We start from the raw sequence: 14,668 nt of genomic DNA on the forward strand, positions 1-14,668 counted from the left end.
TGGTCTTGTAGCCCATTCCAGCCTTGTGCAGGTCTACAATCTTGTCCCTGAAGTCCTTTGAAAGTTCTTTTGTCTTGCCCATGGTAGTGGAGAGGTTGATTCTGTTGACAGGTGTTTTTATAACCATAATGAGTAGAAATTAGGAGTACTTTCTTAAAGTGACAGACTAATCTGTGTGCCTCATGGGCACATACAGTAACTGGTCTGTGGGAGCCAGAGTTCTTGCTGGTTTGTAGGGGATCAAATACTTATTTCATTCGATCAAATACAAATGAATTTATAACCTTTATATAATGCGTTTTGTTTTTCTGGACTTTTTTGTTGCTATTGTGTCTCTATCTGCTAAAATAAAAGTACCATAAAAATTATAGACTGCTCATTTCTTTGCAATCAGACAAACTTACAAAATCAGCAGGGAATCAAATAATTATTTTCCCCACTCTGTGTGTGTATACACTACACACAAAATATGGCCAAAAGTATGTGGACACCTGACCATTACAACCAGATGTACTTGCTGAATATTTCTTGCCAAATCCATGGCCATTAATATGGAGTCACTTAATAACCATCACTAAAACTATTTGTAAAATGTTAGATTTGACACCGACTTGTCCAGGGTGTACCCCGCCTCTCGCCTGTAGTCAGCTAGGATGGGCTCCAGCTTGCCTGCGACCCTGTAGAACAGGATAAGCGGCTACAGATAACAGATGGATAGTTTTGACACCTCACTGGCCTAATTTTTTTTTTCTCACCAAAATCTAATCTTTTTTCCTCTTTCAGCCTGAAAAGTTTCTTTGCTTCATTTTAAGCTAAATATACAGTAGTTAACTGATGTCAATTATATACTTGCCTAATATCAAACATAAATGGACTTTATTTAGCATTAATGAACTTAAAACTTTATTTATCTTGGCAGAAAGCTAGGGTGTCGTATCTTTCAAGCAAGAAAATCAAAAACTCCAATGATCAATCATGCAAGATGGTAGAACAGGGGTGTTAATTGCTTCTGGGGTACCGGCTCATATAGGAGAGTTCAGAACATCCACTCAATTGTCAGTCATTACAGATGTACATTTTCTGTTGGCTCATTTGCCAATTTCAGTGGAGGAAGACGACTCTTCGGGTGCGTTTGTGAGTGCTAACTCATAGCAGCATACTCTGAAGGTGAAATGCAGAGCTCCTTATGCAAAATTCCGTCAAGGCTGGCAGGTCTGTTATAATTATCAGTTTAGATCTAAAACCTCACACACACCCCTCAAACCAGCTTGCACTGAAAAAGTTTGAAGGCTGACTTGTACAGACATCTCATATCTGACCTGCATGGCTAATTTTTGAAGATGGACTTACGTTCTGGGCAGCACAGTGTAGTGGTTAGCGCTGTCGCCTCACAGCAAGAAGGTCCGGGTTCGAGCCCTGTGGCCGACGAGGGCCTTTCTGTGCGGAGTTTGCATGTTCTCCCCGTGGGTTTCCTCCGGGTGCTCCGGTTTCCCCCCACAGTCCAAAGACATGCAGGTTAGGTTAACTGGTGACTCTAAATTGACCGTAGGTGTGAATGTGAGCGTGAATGGTTGTCTGTGTCAGCCCTGTGATGACCTGGCGACTTGTCCAGGGTGTACCCCGCCTTTCACCCATAGGCTCCAGCTTGCCTGCGACCCTGAAGAACAGGATAAAGCGGCTAGAGATAACGAGACTTACGTTCTACATTATTGAGACCTGATGTACAAATTTTGTGCGCAAATGATAGTGTTTTGCATAACACTAAAGATGAGGCAATATACTTCTCTTACTTGTTCACATCAGAGTAATAGTTTTAAAAAAAATTAATTTTACACGTGACTGACATTTAGCACAAATATTTTTGTCTGAAAATTATATGCTTTTAATAAAGACCTGAATATCTGTTATATTACTGTACTGTTAAAGCATCGCACAAATTTATTCATGTAGGGGAACTGATTGAACACTTTAGTTGAAACCCATGTACTGCAGAGTTTCAGTGATTTCCTGACCAGTGAGAGGAAGAGTGGAGCTATGAGCAGACAGAACAATCAATCAGCACTCTCGGCAACGAGAGCAAAAAGGCCTCCGAGAAAACAGAAGTGTGACTTGAGCTCTGGGGGAAAGTAACCAAGGCCATGTACTTTCTGTACTTAAAGTAGCTGCCACACAGATTTTAACTTTTGAACTGCTTGATACTTGAACAGGAAGAAGTCCATTTATTTGACCATTTTCACCGGATATGTAAACAACTTAAACATTTGACTGTAATCTGGCATGCATTCAGCATTACAAAACAGACACCACAAATTGCATTAACAGTCTTGATGTTCATGTATGCTGATCACTTGTCTAAATAAATAAAAAAGAAAAAAAAAAAATGACACTGTTGCCTCACAGTGACAAGGTCCTGTGTGGAGTTTCAGTACGTTTCTCTCCATGCCCACACGGATTCCTCCAGTTTCCTCCCAAAAACATGCTCCTGGATAGACGAGCTAAAATAAATTACTCCTTGATATGTGCAAACGCATGCAAATGGGTGCACTATAATGGATTGGTAGGCCTTCCGGGGTGTCTTCGGGCCGCAGTTACAAAAAAAAAAAAAAGTGAATGAGAGAAAAATTAAATAAACATTACATGGCTTTAAATTATATTTTCAATTGTTCTGGGAATTCAGTACTGGTAAGAGGGCATGCTGACTACTGATTCGAGGTTATTATTATTATTCGTATTATTATTAGTAGTAGTAGTAGTAGTTTTATTTCGGTCCATTTACACAAGGAACAAACAGAGTCAGGGCAGCTAAATCAGAAAGGCACCAAAAAGGTGTAGGCTGAAACCGAAGCTTATTTTGCCTACCCTTTTTAAAGAAAAGAAAAAAAACAGAGTAAAAGCAATAAATCTTGGGAAAATACGTCAACTAAGCGTAAATGTAAAATTACCATATCTACCAAGAAGCCTTATCAAAATTAAAATATATGAAGCTTAAGATAGGTAGGCCTCTCTTATATACAGACAAATGCATCATGCAAATTTTTTTTGGCATTTAATACTGCACACATTTTTAATTCTTTATCAAGGTTATTCCATAGATTTACCCCTTTTGCTGATATACATTTACATTTGAGATGTATATTGAAATTGCATGAATACACTTGCATGCCCAAGCCAGAAGAGTGCCTGTTCTTGTCATGGGTGGAACCTCATGAAAACCGAATGTGTGGCAGTATTTTAAAGCTAGGGTTAGGGTAGGTAATTTTGGAGAAACCAGAGAGAGGAAAAAAAAAATTGGAAAAAAAAAAAGTATCCCACCCCCTTCCTTCCAATGCCACTCCTCCAAAACACACACTGCCTGATTACTGCTTGAGAGCGAGTCCCTGAGAGAGAATGTTCAGGAGAGGAGTGTAGCGCATCTCTCATTCACATGCAAGAAAACACCTCAAATTATCATAATGAATGTAAACAACAAAGACAGGTATCGTTAATACGCACAGCTGTTGACGAGCTCACTAACTTTAGCAATACAATCTGTGTAGCTTTGTGGAAGACAAGGTCACGCACAACGAGTGCAGTGGCAGCGTGGGCACAGGTAGGAAAGCAGACAGGCAGGTAGGCCGTCCAATCACTTCACTGGGACGGAATTAAATGATTGGACTTCCCCCTTCTTTTTCCATCCTTGCAACTGCTAGAGATAACAGATTTCCTTCTTTTTGCTGTCCGAGCATTTGAGTTATCCATTGCAAATCAGGCTGTAAAAAGAGAAACTCAAGATCTATAGCATGCAAAAAAATAAAACCACCTCCTAGCTTCAAGTCAAGGTTTTTCTCAAGTACTAATAAAATCAATTACAATTTTTTAAATTCTTACACATTTACTCCAAGTCCAACTCCTGCCATCAGCTTCCAGTGATCTCTCCATCTTCAGTCAGAGTACAATCCAGAACAGAGCCCTGGACTAGCCTAGCAAAATTTAAATCGAGAGAGAATAAATAAAAGAATAAGAAACCTGCCTGTGTAGTCCAGTGTGAGCAGAGAGAATCAGAGCAGAAGAGAGAGAGACAGCAGAGAGTCAGAGAGGTGAATACAGAGTGATAGGAGTTTATTGAGCATGCTACAGAAGGAGAAAGCGCACAAGCACACACGGAGCATACAGCATGAGCCTGGTAGAAAAAAATGAACTTTTAATCGCATCACTTCCAAATCACACTGAATTTGTAGATGTAAAAACAACCCATGTAGAAAATATACACAGCCCTTCCATAATTCTGAACCTCAGACCACAGATTATTTAATCAACACATAGTACATCAACGAACATCAGCCTTCAAAACACAGCAAATATCACTGGAGAATTCCCACAAATGTTTACTGCCTGGGATAAATCCTGACTGTTTTTTTCCCCTCTGTTGAAATGAAAACCAATGTTGAATGAACTAGCTTGATACAACATGCAGAAGTCAAAAGGCACGGCAGCTTTGGTCCTAATAGTTATACACTACCAGTCAAATGTATGAATAGTCTATATTATATATATATATATACACACACACACACACACACACACAGTCTCAAAAACTGTACTCACACTTTAACTGTCCCTAACATGCTGCCTTTTTTGTGTTGCAGGTGTAATTAATTAATCACAGCATGGCAGGAAATTATCGCACCAAACCAAGAACAATTGATGCATTGAAACTGGAAATTGAAAGACAATGTCGCGATATTCCTAATGACCTGTTTTGTGATGTTTGCGAATCCCTTGGTGCGCGTTATCAGCGTTGTCTGGACAATAATGGTCATCAATTTGAACATTTGCGAACATGATTCTTCAATTACATTTGTCTTCTGTATTCGAAGCTATTCCATTTCACTATGTTCATAAATAAAGGTTTTCTCGTCATTCAAAGTGAGTACATTTTTTTGAGACACCCTGTATATATATATATATATATATATATATATATATATATATATATATATATATATATATATATGTGTGTGTGTGTGTGTGTGTGTGTATATAAATAAATAAATACTCCAAGTCATTTCCATCTTATTTCCATTTAGAACACTGAGGAGCTCAGACTATTTAGGAAGTTTTGGAAAAGCCTCCCCTTCTTCTTCTTTAAAGCTCCTCATGAAGCTGGTTAAGAAGATTCCAAAAATCAAGAAACCCAACTTTCAGCAGGTGCATCCAAACATTTAATTGGTAGTGCACATCCAAGGGTTTGTATGCTTCACGACGACATCACAAAACTTAGCAAAAGGATTGAGGTGTGATCAGATTCGGTCAACAGCAAACAAAACTTTTTACCAAAACTTATTTCAAAGTCTATTTCAGGAGCACAATTCACACAAATGCATCAAAAAGAAATTACAGGATAATCAGGACGTTTTTAAGAAAATTAATCATTTGTTTTCTAGACCTACACAAGAGTGTCAAACAGTGGGTGTCCAGTACAAGTGTTCGGTCTGTGTGGGTGCAAGTAATGATCGCAGTGGGATTTGATCTGCCGAGTGACTTCAATGTCATTTTCACACAAAAGAGAGTGGTATTCATTTAATTCATGCACTATAGACCTTCTTCCATGTTTTGGAGTATTTAAATTTTTAATCTTCAATAATCCTGGATAGGAAAACGCATTTTATATGGTTCGAGTCTACCTAAGCTCTTCTGCACATCATGAAACTATTTAAGAATAATGGGGTATCTGTACAGTTAACGGAAGCTAATTAGCAAGTTGTTTAGCAGGTAAAATTAGTACAAACGCATCATTGTTCCTTATTATTGAAAGGTTTCATCTTTAGCTGTCCCCTTTAGACCCTCTTGCATCTACAAACCGAATCATTTGGTTCATTACCTTATTAAAACTATTTGATCTTGAGAAAACATGCACAGATCAGAAACAAAGGGACGGATTCCTTCCATGCTCTTTAATTAGAGTTCATTTCAAGGACAGGTTGCTTCGGTAAGAGTTGATTGCAGTGTTTATAGTGATCAGGTCATGCCTGATAAACATCATCTAAACTAACAGACAACTGTCTGCTTTCGCTAATGAGGATTCTGAATGGACCTCGGTCAAACGTACACAACCGTTAGCTTGGCCTCGCTACTGCCAAGAGCCAGCTGTTAACGTTCATCAAAAATCCCTTTCTACTCGAGTGTGCGTTAGTTAAAGGGTCTCCAGCATAAAATTTTAAACTGCATTAAAACTGTTAGCTCAAACAACAAATATACAAAACAGAATGTGTTCTAGCAGGTGGTTATTCATTAAACTATGTCACTTGTATTTCAGCGATTCATAACTCGACGCTATCCGACAGACAAAAAGCAAGCCAATAAAAACCGGCCTGAAAACGCTCCAATGTGGTTTTCCAAAAGATAAATTACCACATTTAATATCCTACAGAACAGCAGGTCAGAGTGGTGGGGCAAGATCCGGGCTAACAAAAAAAGAAAAAACGCCTTACCACAAACAAAGGAAATGTGCCTACACTGCTATATCGTCTGTCAAGGAAGTTTTTTTTTTTTTTTGGGGGGGGGGGGGATGACGTGGTTTCATATAAGTAAGGCACATTTTTTTTTTATGGGAGCAACAAATGGTTAACAGCAGGAGAAAGAGAAAATACTGAGAAAGAGCGAGCAATGGCGCCTGCATGTTTCTAATATGGTCTTCAGGAATGACTGATCCAAATGAACTATCACTCAACACTCCACAGGGAGTAGGGGACGAGAAAAGGGTGCAGGCTACACATCAGATGGTGGATTTAGAGAAGGAGACTCTGAGGCGATGGCCACGGCCCATATCGTAGCTATGGAGGTCGATCAGGGCTTGAATGGCCTCCTCCACTGTCGCCATCTGCAGCAGAGCCATCTTGCGATCTCTGGTGTGAAAAGAAAACAGACACGGACAGTCAAACTGGCGGCACAAATTTGCACAAAAGTGCACAAGTTCCAAATCGCAATCTTGTGCTGCATATTTGACTATGTTGTGTTTACTTTCATTTCATCTGGTATACATTTACAAGAGTCCAAAGTTCAAGAAGGAGTTCTATTCCTCATTACACTGTTGCCATATGCGTAGTATCCAGGCGATTCTCACTGCATCCGATTGTTATAAGGGGTGGAACAGAAGGCAAGTTATACGTCACTATGCAAGTGCAAGACTATGGTCTCGGAGTGAACACACAAGGTACACTATATGGCAAAAAGTATACCGTGTACACCTGACCCTCGCAGCCACATGTGGCTCGTCCCCAAACTTTTGCCATAAAATTGAAAGCATACGCAAGCTGTCCATGTATGCTGTAATATCAAGATTTCCCTTCACTCGACCAAAGGCGTCTAAACCTGTTCCTACATGACAATGCCCCTGTGCACAAAATGAGGTCCATGAAGATATGGTTTGCCAAGGAATACAAGAGCTTGTGCACTCTGTAAAGAAACCCTGACCTCAGCCCCACTGAACACTTTTGGGATAAATATGCTGACTGTATCCCAGGCCTCCTTGCCCAACAGCAGTGCCTGACCTCACTAGTGAAAAGCTAGATTCCCAGAAGAGTGGCAGTTATAACAAAGGAAGACTAAATCTAGAATGGGATGTTGTGGTCAAGGTGTCTACATACTTTTGGCAATATAGTGTATATCCAGGTCATTCTCACCACTTCTGGAAGTTATCTGTGGTTCTCGGCTATATACACACACACACGTACGTACACACACACACACACACCCGTTCAAAAGTTTGGGGTCACTTTGAAATTTCCTTATTTTTGAAAGAAAAGCACTGTTCTTTTCAATGAAGATCACTTTAAACTAATCAGAAATCCACTCTATCCATTGCTAATGTGGTAAATGACTATTCTAGCTGCAAATGTCTGGTTTTTGGTGCAATATCTCCATAGGTGTATAGAGGCCCATTTCCAGCAACTATCACTCCAGTGTTCTAATGGTACAATGTGTTTGCTCATTGCCTCAGAAGGCTAATGGATGATTAGAAAACCCTTGTACAATCATGTTAGCACAGCTGAAAACAGTTGAGCTCTTTAGAGAAGCTATAAAACTGACCTTCCTTTGAGCAGATTGAGTTTCTGGAGCATCACATTTGTGGGGTCGATTAAATGCTCAAAATGGCCAGAAAAATGTCTTGACTATATTTTCTATTCATTTTACAACTTATGGTGGTAAATAAAAGTGTGACTTTTCATGGAAAACACAAAATTGTCTGGGTGACCCCAAACTTTTGAACGGTAGTGTAAAGCATTTATGTATTAGTAGCAACATATGTATAATAACTAATAAAAAAATAAAATAAAAACAATGAAGTTGTAATGCATTATAATGTGCATGTTTAAATAGGGCACATCATCCTGTAACCAATGCTTGAAAGTTCTTACTGAAAGAACTTGAAGGCCTTCACTGTGCCTCCAGAGTTGGAGAAGAGAAGTCTCAGGTCTTCTTCATTCACCTTCTCACTGTGGAAAGACAAATGTTCATGTTTGACTCGACATCGATGGACATTGCATCCATGAACTTCCTGAAGAGATGGAACCAAAGTGGCAGTTCCAAGACCTCCAGTCACCTACTACAAACTAGCTGATGAGCTCTGAACTAGTTAAGCAGCTCTTCTTTCTACTCACGGGATGTTGGAGAGGTGGAGTGTGGCTGACGGAGGAAAGATGTTCTGGAAATTCTTCGAGCCAGGCTTCTTGAAACGGTGAAGAGGTGAATTGATGAAGTCTTTAGTGAGGCCCTGATCATCCAAGCCTTCTCGAGGAAGCTGCACTGTCTGATGTTTGGAAAGGGTCACCCGGATGATCTTCCCAAACATCTTCTGGCCATTCAGGTGGCTCATAGCTAGAGCAAAATGAAATGAAAAACGCGTCATTTAAATGGAAAAACAGACTGAAACATGATGTCGTCTTGTAAATTCTTTCAGTGAAGCCTCAATGTAGAGACATTCAGAGAGAGTTAAAGCTTAAATCAGGAATTTTGTGCTATAGATAATTAGACTATCAACTCTGCCTTCTGGACCCCATTGCAGTTATTTGGCCGTACCTAACTGTGCCTGATTGCCGTCTGTCATCTGGATGAGGGCGCTGTCCTTCTTATTGTACAGGATCTTGACTCGTTGCACATCCCCATACACACCTTCAGTTGTGGCGAGAGGCAGATGGAGGTAGGAGGAAATGACGAGCCAAAGAGAGGAGTGAACCATGAAGGACAAGTTAGTACTTTACAGGCTGGAGCCTGGACACGAAGATGGCATCATAAACAAAAACAATACATCATAGCGTGTTTATAGAGTAGAAAAAGGAAAAAAAAAAATTCTGATACACCCTCCCATACAGAGGAGCTATGTGATATGGAAAAGTTAAAAACAAAAGCCTACATGCAAAATCATCAACCATGCATTACAATAAGCTGTAAATGAGAACAGACAGAGCAAGATAGAGATAGACTTCAAAAGGCCAAAATAGTATTGATTAAAATATGGACAAAAACAAATTTGTAAATTAAAAAGTGTCTCCTGAATTACAGATATTCATATTAACTAAATACAAAAAACAAATTAAATATGTAAGAACATAAAAAAAAAAAATCAAGAAGTAAATAAAATAAATAAATAAAAAAAAAGGAGGTAGATTGCCAACAATAACATACCGAAGAGGGTAAAGAGACTTTGGGGCGTAACCATCTTTAGAAGGAGAGAAGAGCAAGCAGCGTAAGACAGGAAGAGAGAAGAGTCGAGGTAGAGCGAAGATGAACAGATCATCCATAACGGAGGGTGGTTTCCCGCACGATGGTGAAGTGACCATGGAGCATGGGTCAGGGAGGTTAATTGGGGTGGGGTTGGTCCGTGGAGGAACATTTGTTTGGGTTTTTTGTTTGGGTTTTTTTTTTTTGTGTGTGTGTTGTTCAGGCACAAAGCATGAACAGGAATGGGGAAGGGGATTGGGGAGAAACAGGAGGTGGAGAGGAAAAGAGGTTGGGGAGGACATTAAGGGTTGGGAAGAGGCAGAAAAGGGGAAGGGTGAAAGCAAAATAAATAAATAAATAAATAAAATGGAGTTGAAGGGGAGGACAAAAATAATATACACAGGTCAGTACACAGGTAAAAAAATGGCAGGGTTCTCTATTTCTTCTTCTGTTTTTTGTTTGTTTGTTTTTTCCTGCTCCCACACGTCACTGTACTTGTGCCAAATGTAGTCTCCAAAGACCAAATATGGATTAAGGCACTTCTGTTGTAGCCTTACCCAGGAATGGGAAAAGCGAGCGGGCATGCAGAGAACAGGGCAGATTGGGGACCTGAAGCTTTCGGTGAGAACGAAAAACAGGTAGCTTTGATTCTAAAGCAATGCAAGCCTTTTTTTTGGGGGGGGGGGCGTTTAAATTAGAGTGATAAGGCCATGCAGGAAATGGGCATGAAAACCACCTTGCAGAGTTATGGGCATCAAATAGAAACGTCACGTCATTTTTAAAAGACCACAGACCCACAGGAGTGTTTGGGGGGGAAAAAAATAAAATAAAACACATGATGGGGAAAATACACATTATTGGGAGATTTTATACAGAAAGAAAGAAAGAGAGAGAGAGAGAGAGAGAGAGAGAGAGAGAGAGAGAGAGATGAGGCGGGGGTGGGGCTACCACATTTCATACCAACTCTGAATAACTTAGAGAGAGGCAGTGGAACGTCAGGAGAAGGAGAGAGGAGTTACAGCTTAGAGAGAAAAGACAGTTAGATATTACTTCAAGACAGAGCAATAGAGCAACGAGAGAGAGAGAGAGAGAGAGAGAGAGAGAGAGAGAGAGAGAGAGAGGCACAGTGGTCAAAACTTGTACAGAATGCACAGAGACCCTCCATTTTTCCGAGAAATTTATCAAGAAATGCTTCCAGTATATTTATGTGCAAAAAACATCTTCACACATCTATCACTTCGTTTACACCCAAAACATTAAGCTAGTTGGAAATATACTGAAATTACATTAAAACAGCTCATTAAGGATGGTGGAGAATGTACAAACTGCCCACTGCACATCATGTGACCAACAATAAATTACACACAAAAGATGAAACGTGCCACAAATATCAACTAATAACCGTTCTCAACTAAAAGTGCTCATGCCTCATCTGGAAATGCTTCAGAGGACGCAGTTCGGATTCGTTTCAGCACCAAAATGCTGTTTTTAATGGAGCCAAGGACCAATTAATCAGATCTCAGCACTACTAAGTACCACTGTGGGCCCTTGAGCAAGGCCCTGAACCCTCAACTGCTTAGCTGTATCCTGTCTTAGTTATAAAGTGCTTTGGATAAAAACTTCAGTTTTGAGCCAAATTAAACACAACAGGGGTTGGAGTAGGAAATAACCATTTTACTAGCAACTACACCACCACTGCCAGTACTAATAAAACCACTGAGCACTTGGGCTGCACAAAATGGGTAAACATTCTATGTGACGGCGATACGAGATGTGATAAATTAAGACTAACGTCAATATAGGTCTTGAGGTTATGCAGAACCTGAGCGTGAATGTCAAGTTTGTTTGTATAGCGCTTTTAACATTAGACATCGTCCCAAAGCAGCTTTACAGAATTTGAATGACTTAAGACATGAGCTAATTTTATCCCTAATCTATCCCCAATGAGCAAGCCTGCAGCGACGGTGGCAAGGAATGTTTCGCCTTTAAGTTTATTCCCCCCCCTGCCAGTAACGCCAATATTGGCACTATTGAGCAAAGTGCAAAATGGCGGGGGGGGGGAATCCTATCCCATATCTTCACACCACTGTGTAATATCCTTTATACATTTCTTTTATCACAGCCTTCCATGAGATACACAGAGAATAAAGAGCTAAAAGCAGCCGTTTCACCCAACGTATTTGTCTGACAATCTCTCTGCCAACGTTCCACTTCCCATCAATAAATTTAGTAGTTTGTTTCTGCTCTGTCTGACTGTATTATGCAATGATTTATAATCCACGATCCAGGGTCATGCAGAAGAAGACAGGTTCCCTTTTGAGTCTGGTTCCTCTCAAGGTTTCTTCTTTACGTCATCTCAGGGCTTTTTCTTGCCACTGGCTTGTTCATTACGCCTCGAAACCTACGGTACATCTGGATTTCTGTAAAGCTGCTTTGTGACAATGTTGGCTGAATTTCTGTGCCGTGCGTGGATCTTTGGATTTCACTCATTTCAACGGATTCGTGTTTACGACCTCCGTTCCACTTTGCACCTTTGCTCTGTGCGCTGTACTGTCCGATTACTGTGGTCCACGTTGCTGAGCTACCACCCTACCTACACACAATGCTGCTTGCACACTTACTTTGTTGCCTTTGTACTTTGCTCACTTACAAAGTTGAATCCAATGTAATCTAATCTAAACTAATAAAAGGCTGCTCAGTCTTTTAAAAAGATGTCTACCATCTCTAAACAGCACAGCCAACAAAACAACGGTTTCTTAAAACCTCTAAAATCCAAAAACCTGAAATATTGACATTTATTGTTCTCTTTAAGGACAGGATAACAGCTCGCAGGCTGAGGAGTTTCTCGGTTGATATTTGCAGCACCTTTTCTCCCTTGTCATAATGACGACACCCTGTGTCCGGAATCGCTTACTCGTTCACTACTCCCTATATAGGGAATTATTATACAGAGGACTATATAGTGAGCTCGTTGGTAAAATGAAAAAACGCTTTCGGACACTACTCCGTTGCGCTGGTATTTACACCATTACTGTTGCGCAATTAAAACGTGCCAGATCAGTCAGCTGGTGGGTTTTCAAAAATAATAAATACATGCATGTGTTTTTGTGATAAATACATATTATACTGAGCGTATTTCCTACATTAATCAATATAAAGTACCTGCATCTTTCAGTTTTTTTTTTTTAACTCAAGGCTGAATAATTTCTTCTTTGCCGCTGCCTTTTATTAAATCAAATTTGAGACTTTTAATTTGATTTCTTTCAGCGCAACTGCAATGCATGATGGGATATATTGCTTTGGTTAGTGACCATTGGTTGTATGCTACTTTTCATGATGCATTGTGGGATACTTTGAGTGCACTATATAGGGTGTAAAGAATCCTCACTAAGGTTTCGGACAGCACTACAAAATGGCGTCCCTGCTACATAGTGAGTAGGGAGCGATTTCGGACACAGGGACAGTGTTTTGTCATTTATCATTGGTGTCAATACATCAGTTCAATTTGGCTGTAGTTGTGCAACTGTTTAAGAAACCATTTGGCTCATGAGCAGCGACAGGATGGACAAATGCACTTATGAGGACGCAGGACGTTCTACTATATTTCAACATCAAGTTTAACTCAGACATCAATATTGCATTTTGTGCACAAGTGCAAAAGGTGGTTGTCCCCCCCCCTCTTTTGACAAGTTGTATACAAATGACTAAAATGTGAAGCGTCACTGACCAAAATTACAGTAGTCATATGGTGGGTTTAGCTTTAAAAAGAACAATTCAGCCAAATTCACACTTTTTTTTTTGGGTACGGGAAGGAGAAGGATGATGATGCCAAGACAACAGGGTGTCATTCTTTCAGGTTTGTCATGGTGTATGATGGGATAGTTAGCTCACCACTGACTTTCAATAGTGCCTAATGGTTAGAGAAGCAGCTTTGGGACCAAAGGGTCACCGGTTTGATTCCCTGGACCAGAAACAATGGGTGAAGTACCCTTAAGCAAGGCAACTAACCCCCAACTGCTCCCCAGGCTGTACTTGGTATGTGTTACCTATATTTTTATTATAAACAGACAATTTCATATTATTTGCAGTATGTCATTGTGTAATCTGTGTATGTATAGCTGTTTTGTTTAGTATTTATTAGATGTAATTGAGTTAAACACTAGGGGGCCAGTTGTAGTTGAGTTTAAAAAAAAAAAAAAAAAGACTGGTTTCCTGTTTGACACTGAGTGCACGTGCCTTTTTGCGTCTCCTTCTACATCGTGGTCTCGCGAGCGAGCAAACACGAATTAATCTCAGCCAGACGCCTTCGGAATACACGGTTTTATCAAGTTGATCTGCGGTCTCGCGCTGCCGCTACTCATCTCTTGTTCCTGTAGCTCGCGTGCATGGCCGGTGACCATTCTAGGAGCTGATGCAACACGCATTTAGTCATTACGCGATCTGCTGTACGAGTTACACACCCTGATACATGTCAGGAATAATCCCTCTGGATTACATCATGGATTCACCTTATCATCTCTCTGGACTCACCAACTGACTCGAGTCAGGCAGCTAAGGACATTATAACACTCACCAGGCCTGTTGATGTCTTACTAGTTGATAATTATAGCACATTATAATAAATATTTGTATGTATTGTAATTTGCAAATATTGTTATAGTTAACTTTGTATAATATTTTTGTAAATTTGTTCAAAATGTATTTTGCAAATATTACATATTTTGTTACATGTCTGTTGGTTACCAAATTCTCTGTTACTAAGCTGTGATTTTCCTATTTCTACGAAAAGCTTAAATAATTACAATGTGCGTAACAGTCTGTTGCATGTTGTTCTGGATAAGAGTGTCTGTTAAATGCCTGTAATGTAATATTTAAAAAGTATTTCTGTCACGGCATTTTCCCCCCAATCCTCTCGTGCTTCCGTTTTCCATTGGTTCTCGTCCCTTTTCTCTCCAGCTTGACTCCTCCA

At 40.0% G+C, this 14,668-nt stretch overlaps 1 protein-coding gene across 1 annotated transcript in view; it reads right to left on the reverse strand.

The window, feature by feature from the left end:
- Positions 1 to 2,192: 2,192 nt before the first annotated feature.
- ptbp2b (polypyrimidine tract binding protein 2b) overlaps positions 2,193 to 14,668 on the reverse strand; it is a 68,915-nt gene continuing 56,439 nt past the window's right edge. The window contains exons 10-15 of the mRNA XM_060944302.1: positions 9,664 to 9,697; positions 9,058 to 9,150; positions 8,640 to 8,856; positions 8,397 to 8,474; positions 3,868 to 6,884; positions 2,193 to 3,749 (exon numbers count right to left, since the gene is read on the reverse strand). Of these exons, the coding sequence (XP_060800285.1) occupies positions 6,755 to 6,884; positions 8,397 to 8,474; positions 8,640 to 8,856; positions 9,058 to 9,150; positions 9,664 to 9,697 (552 nt within the window). The 3' untranslated portion in view covers positions 2,193 to 3,749; positions 3,868 to 6,754. The remainder of the gene's footprint in view (positions 3,750 to 3,867; positions 6,885 to 8,396; positions 8,475 to 8,639; positions 8,857 to 9,057; positions 9,151 to 9,663; positions 9,698 to 14,668) is intronic.

Source organism: Neoarius graeffei, chromosome 17 (assembly GCF_027579695.1).
Source record: "Neoarius graeffei isolate fNeoGra1 chromosome 17, fNeoGra1.pri, whole genome shotgun sequence".
NCBI classification, from domain to species: Eukaryota; Metazoa; Chordata; class Actinopteri; order Siluriformes; family Ariidae; genus Neoarius; species Neoarius graeffei.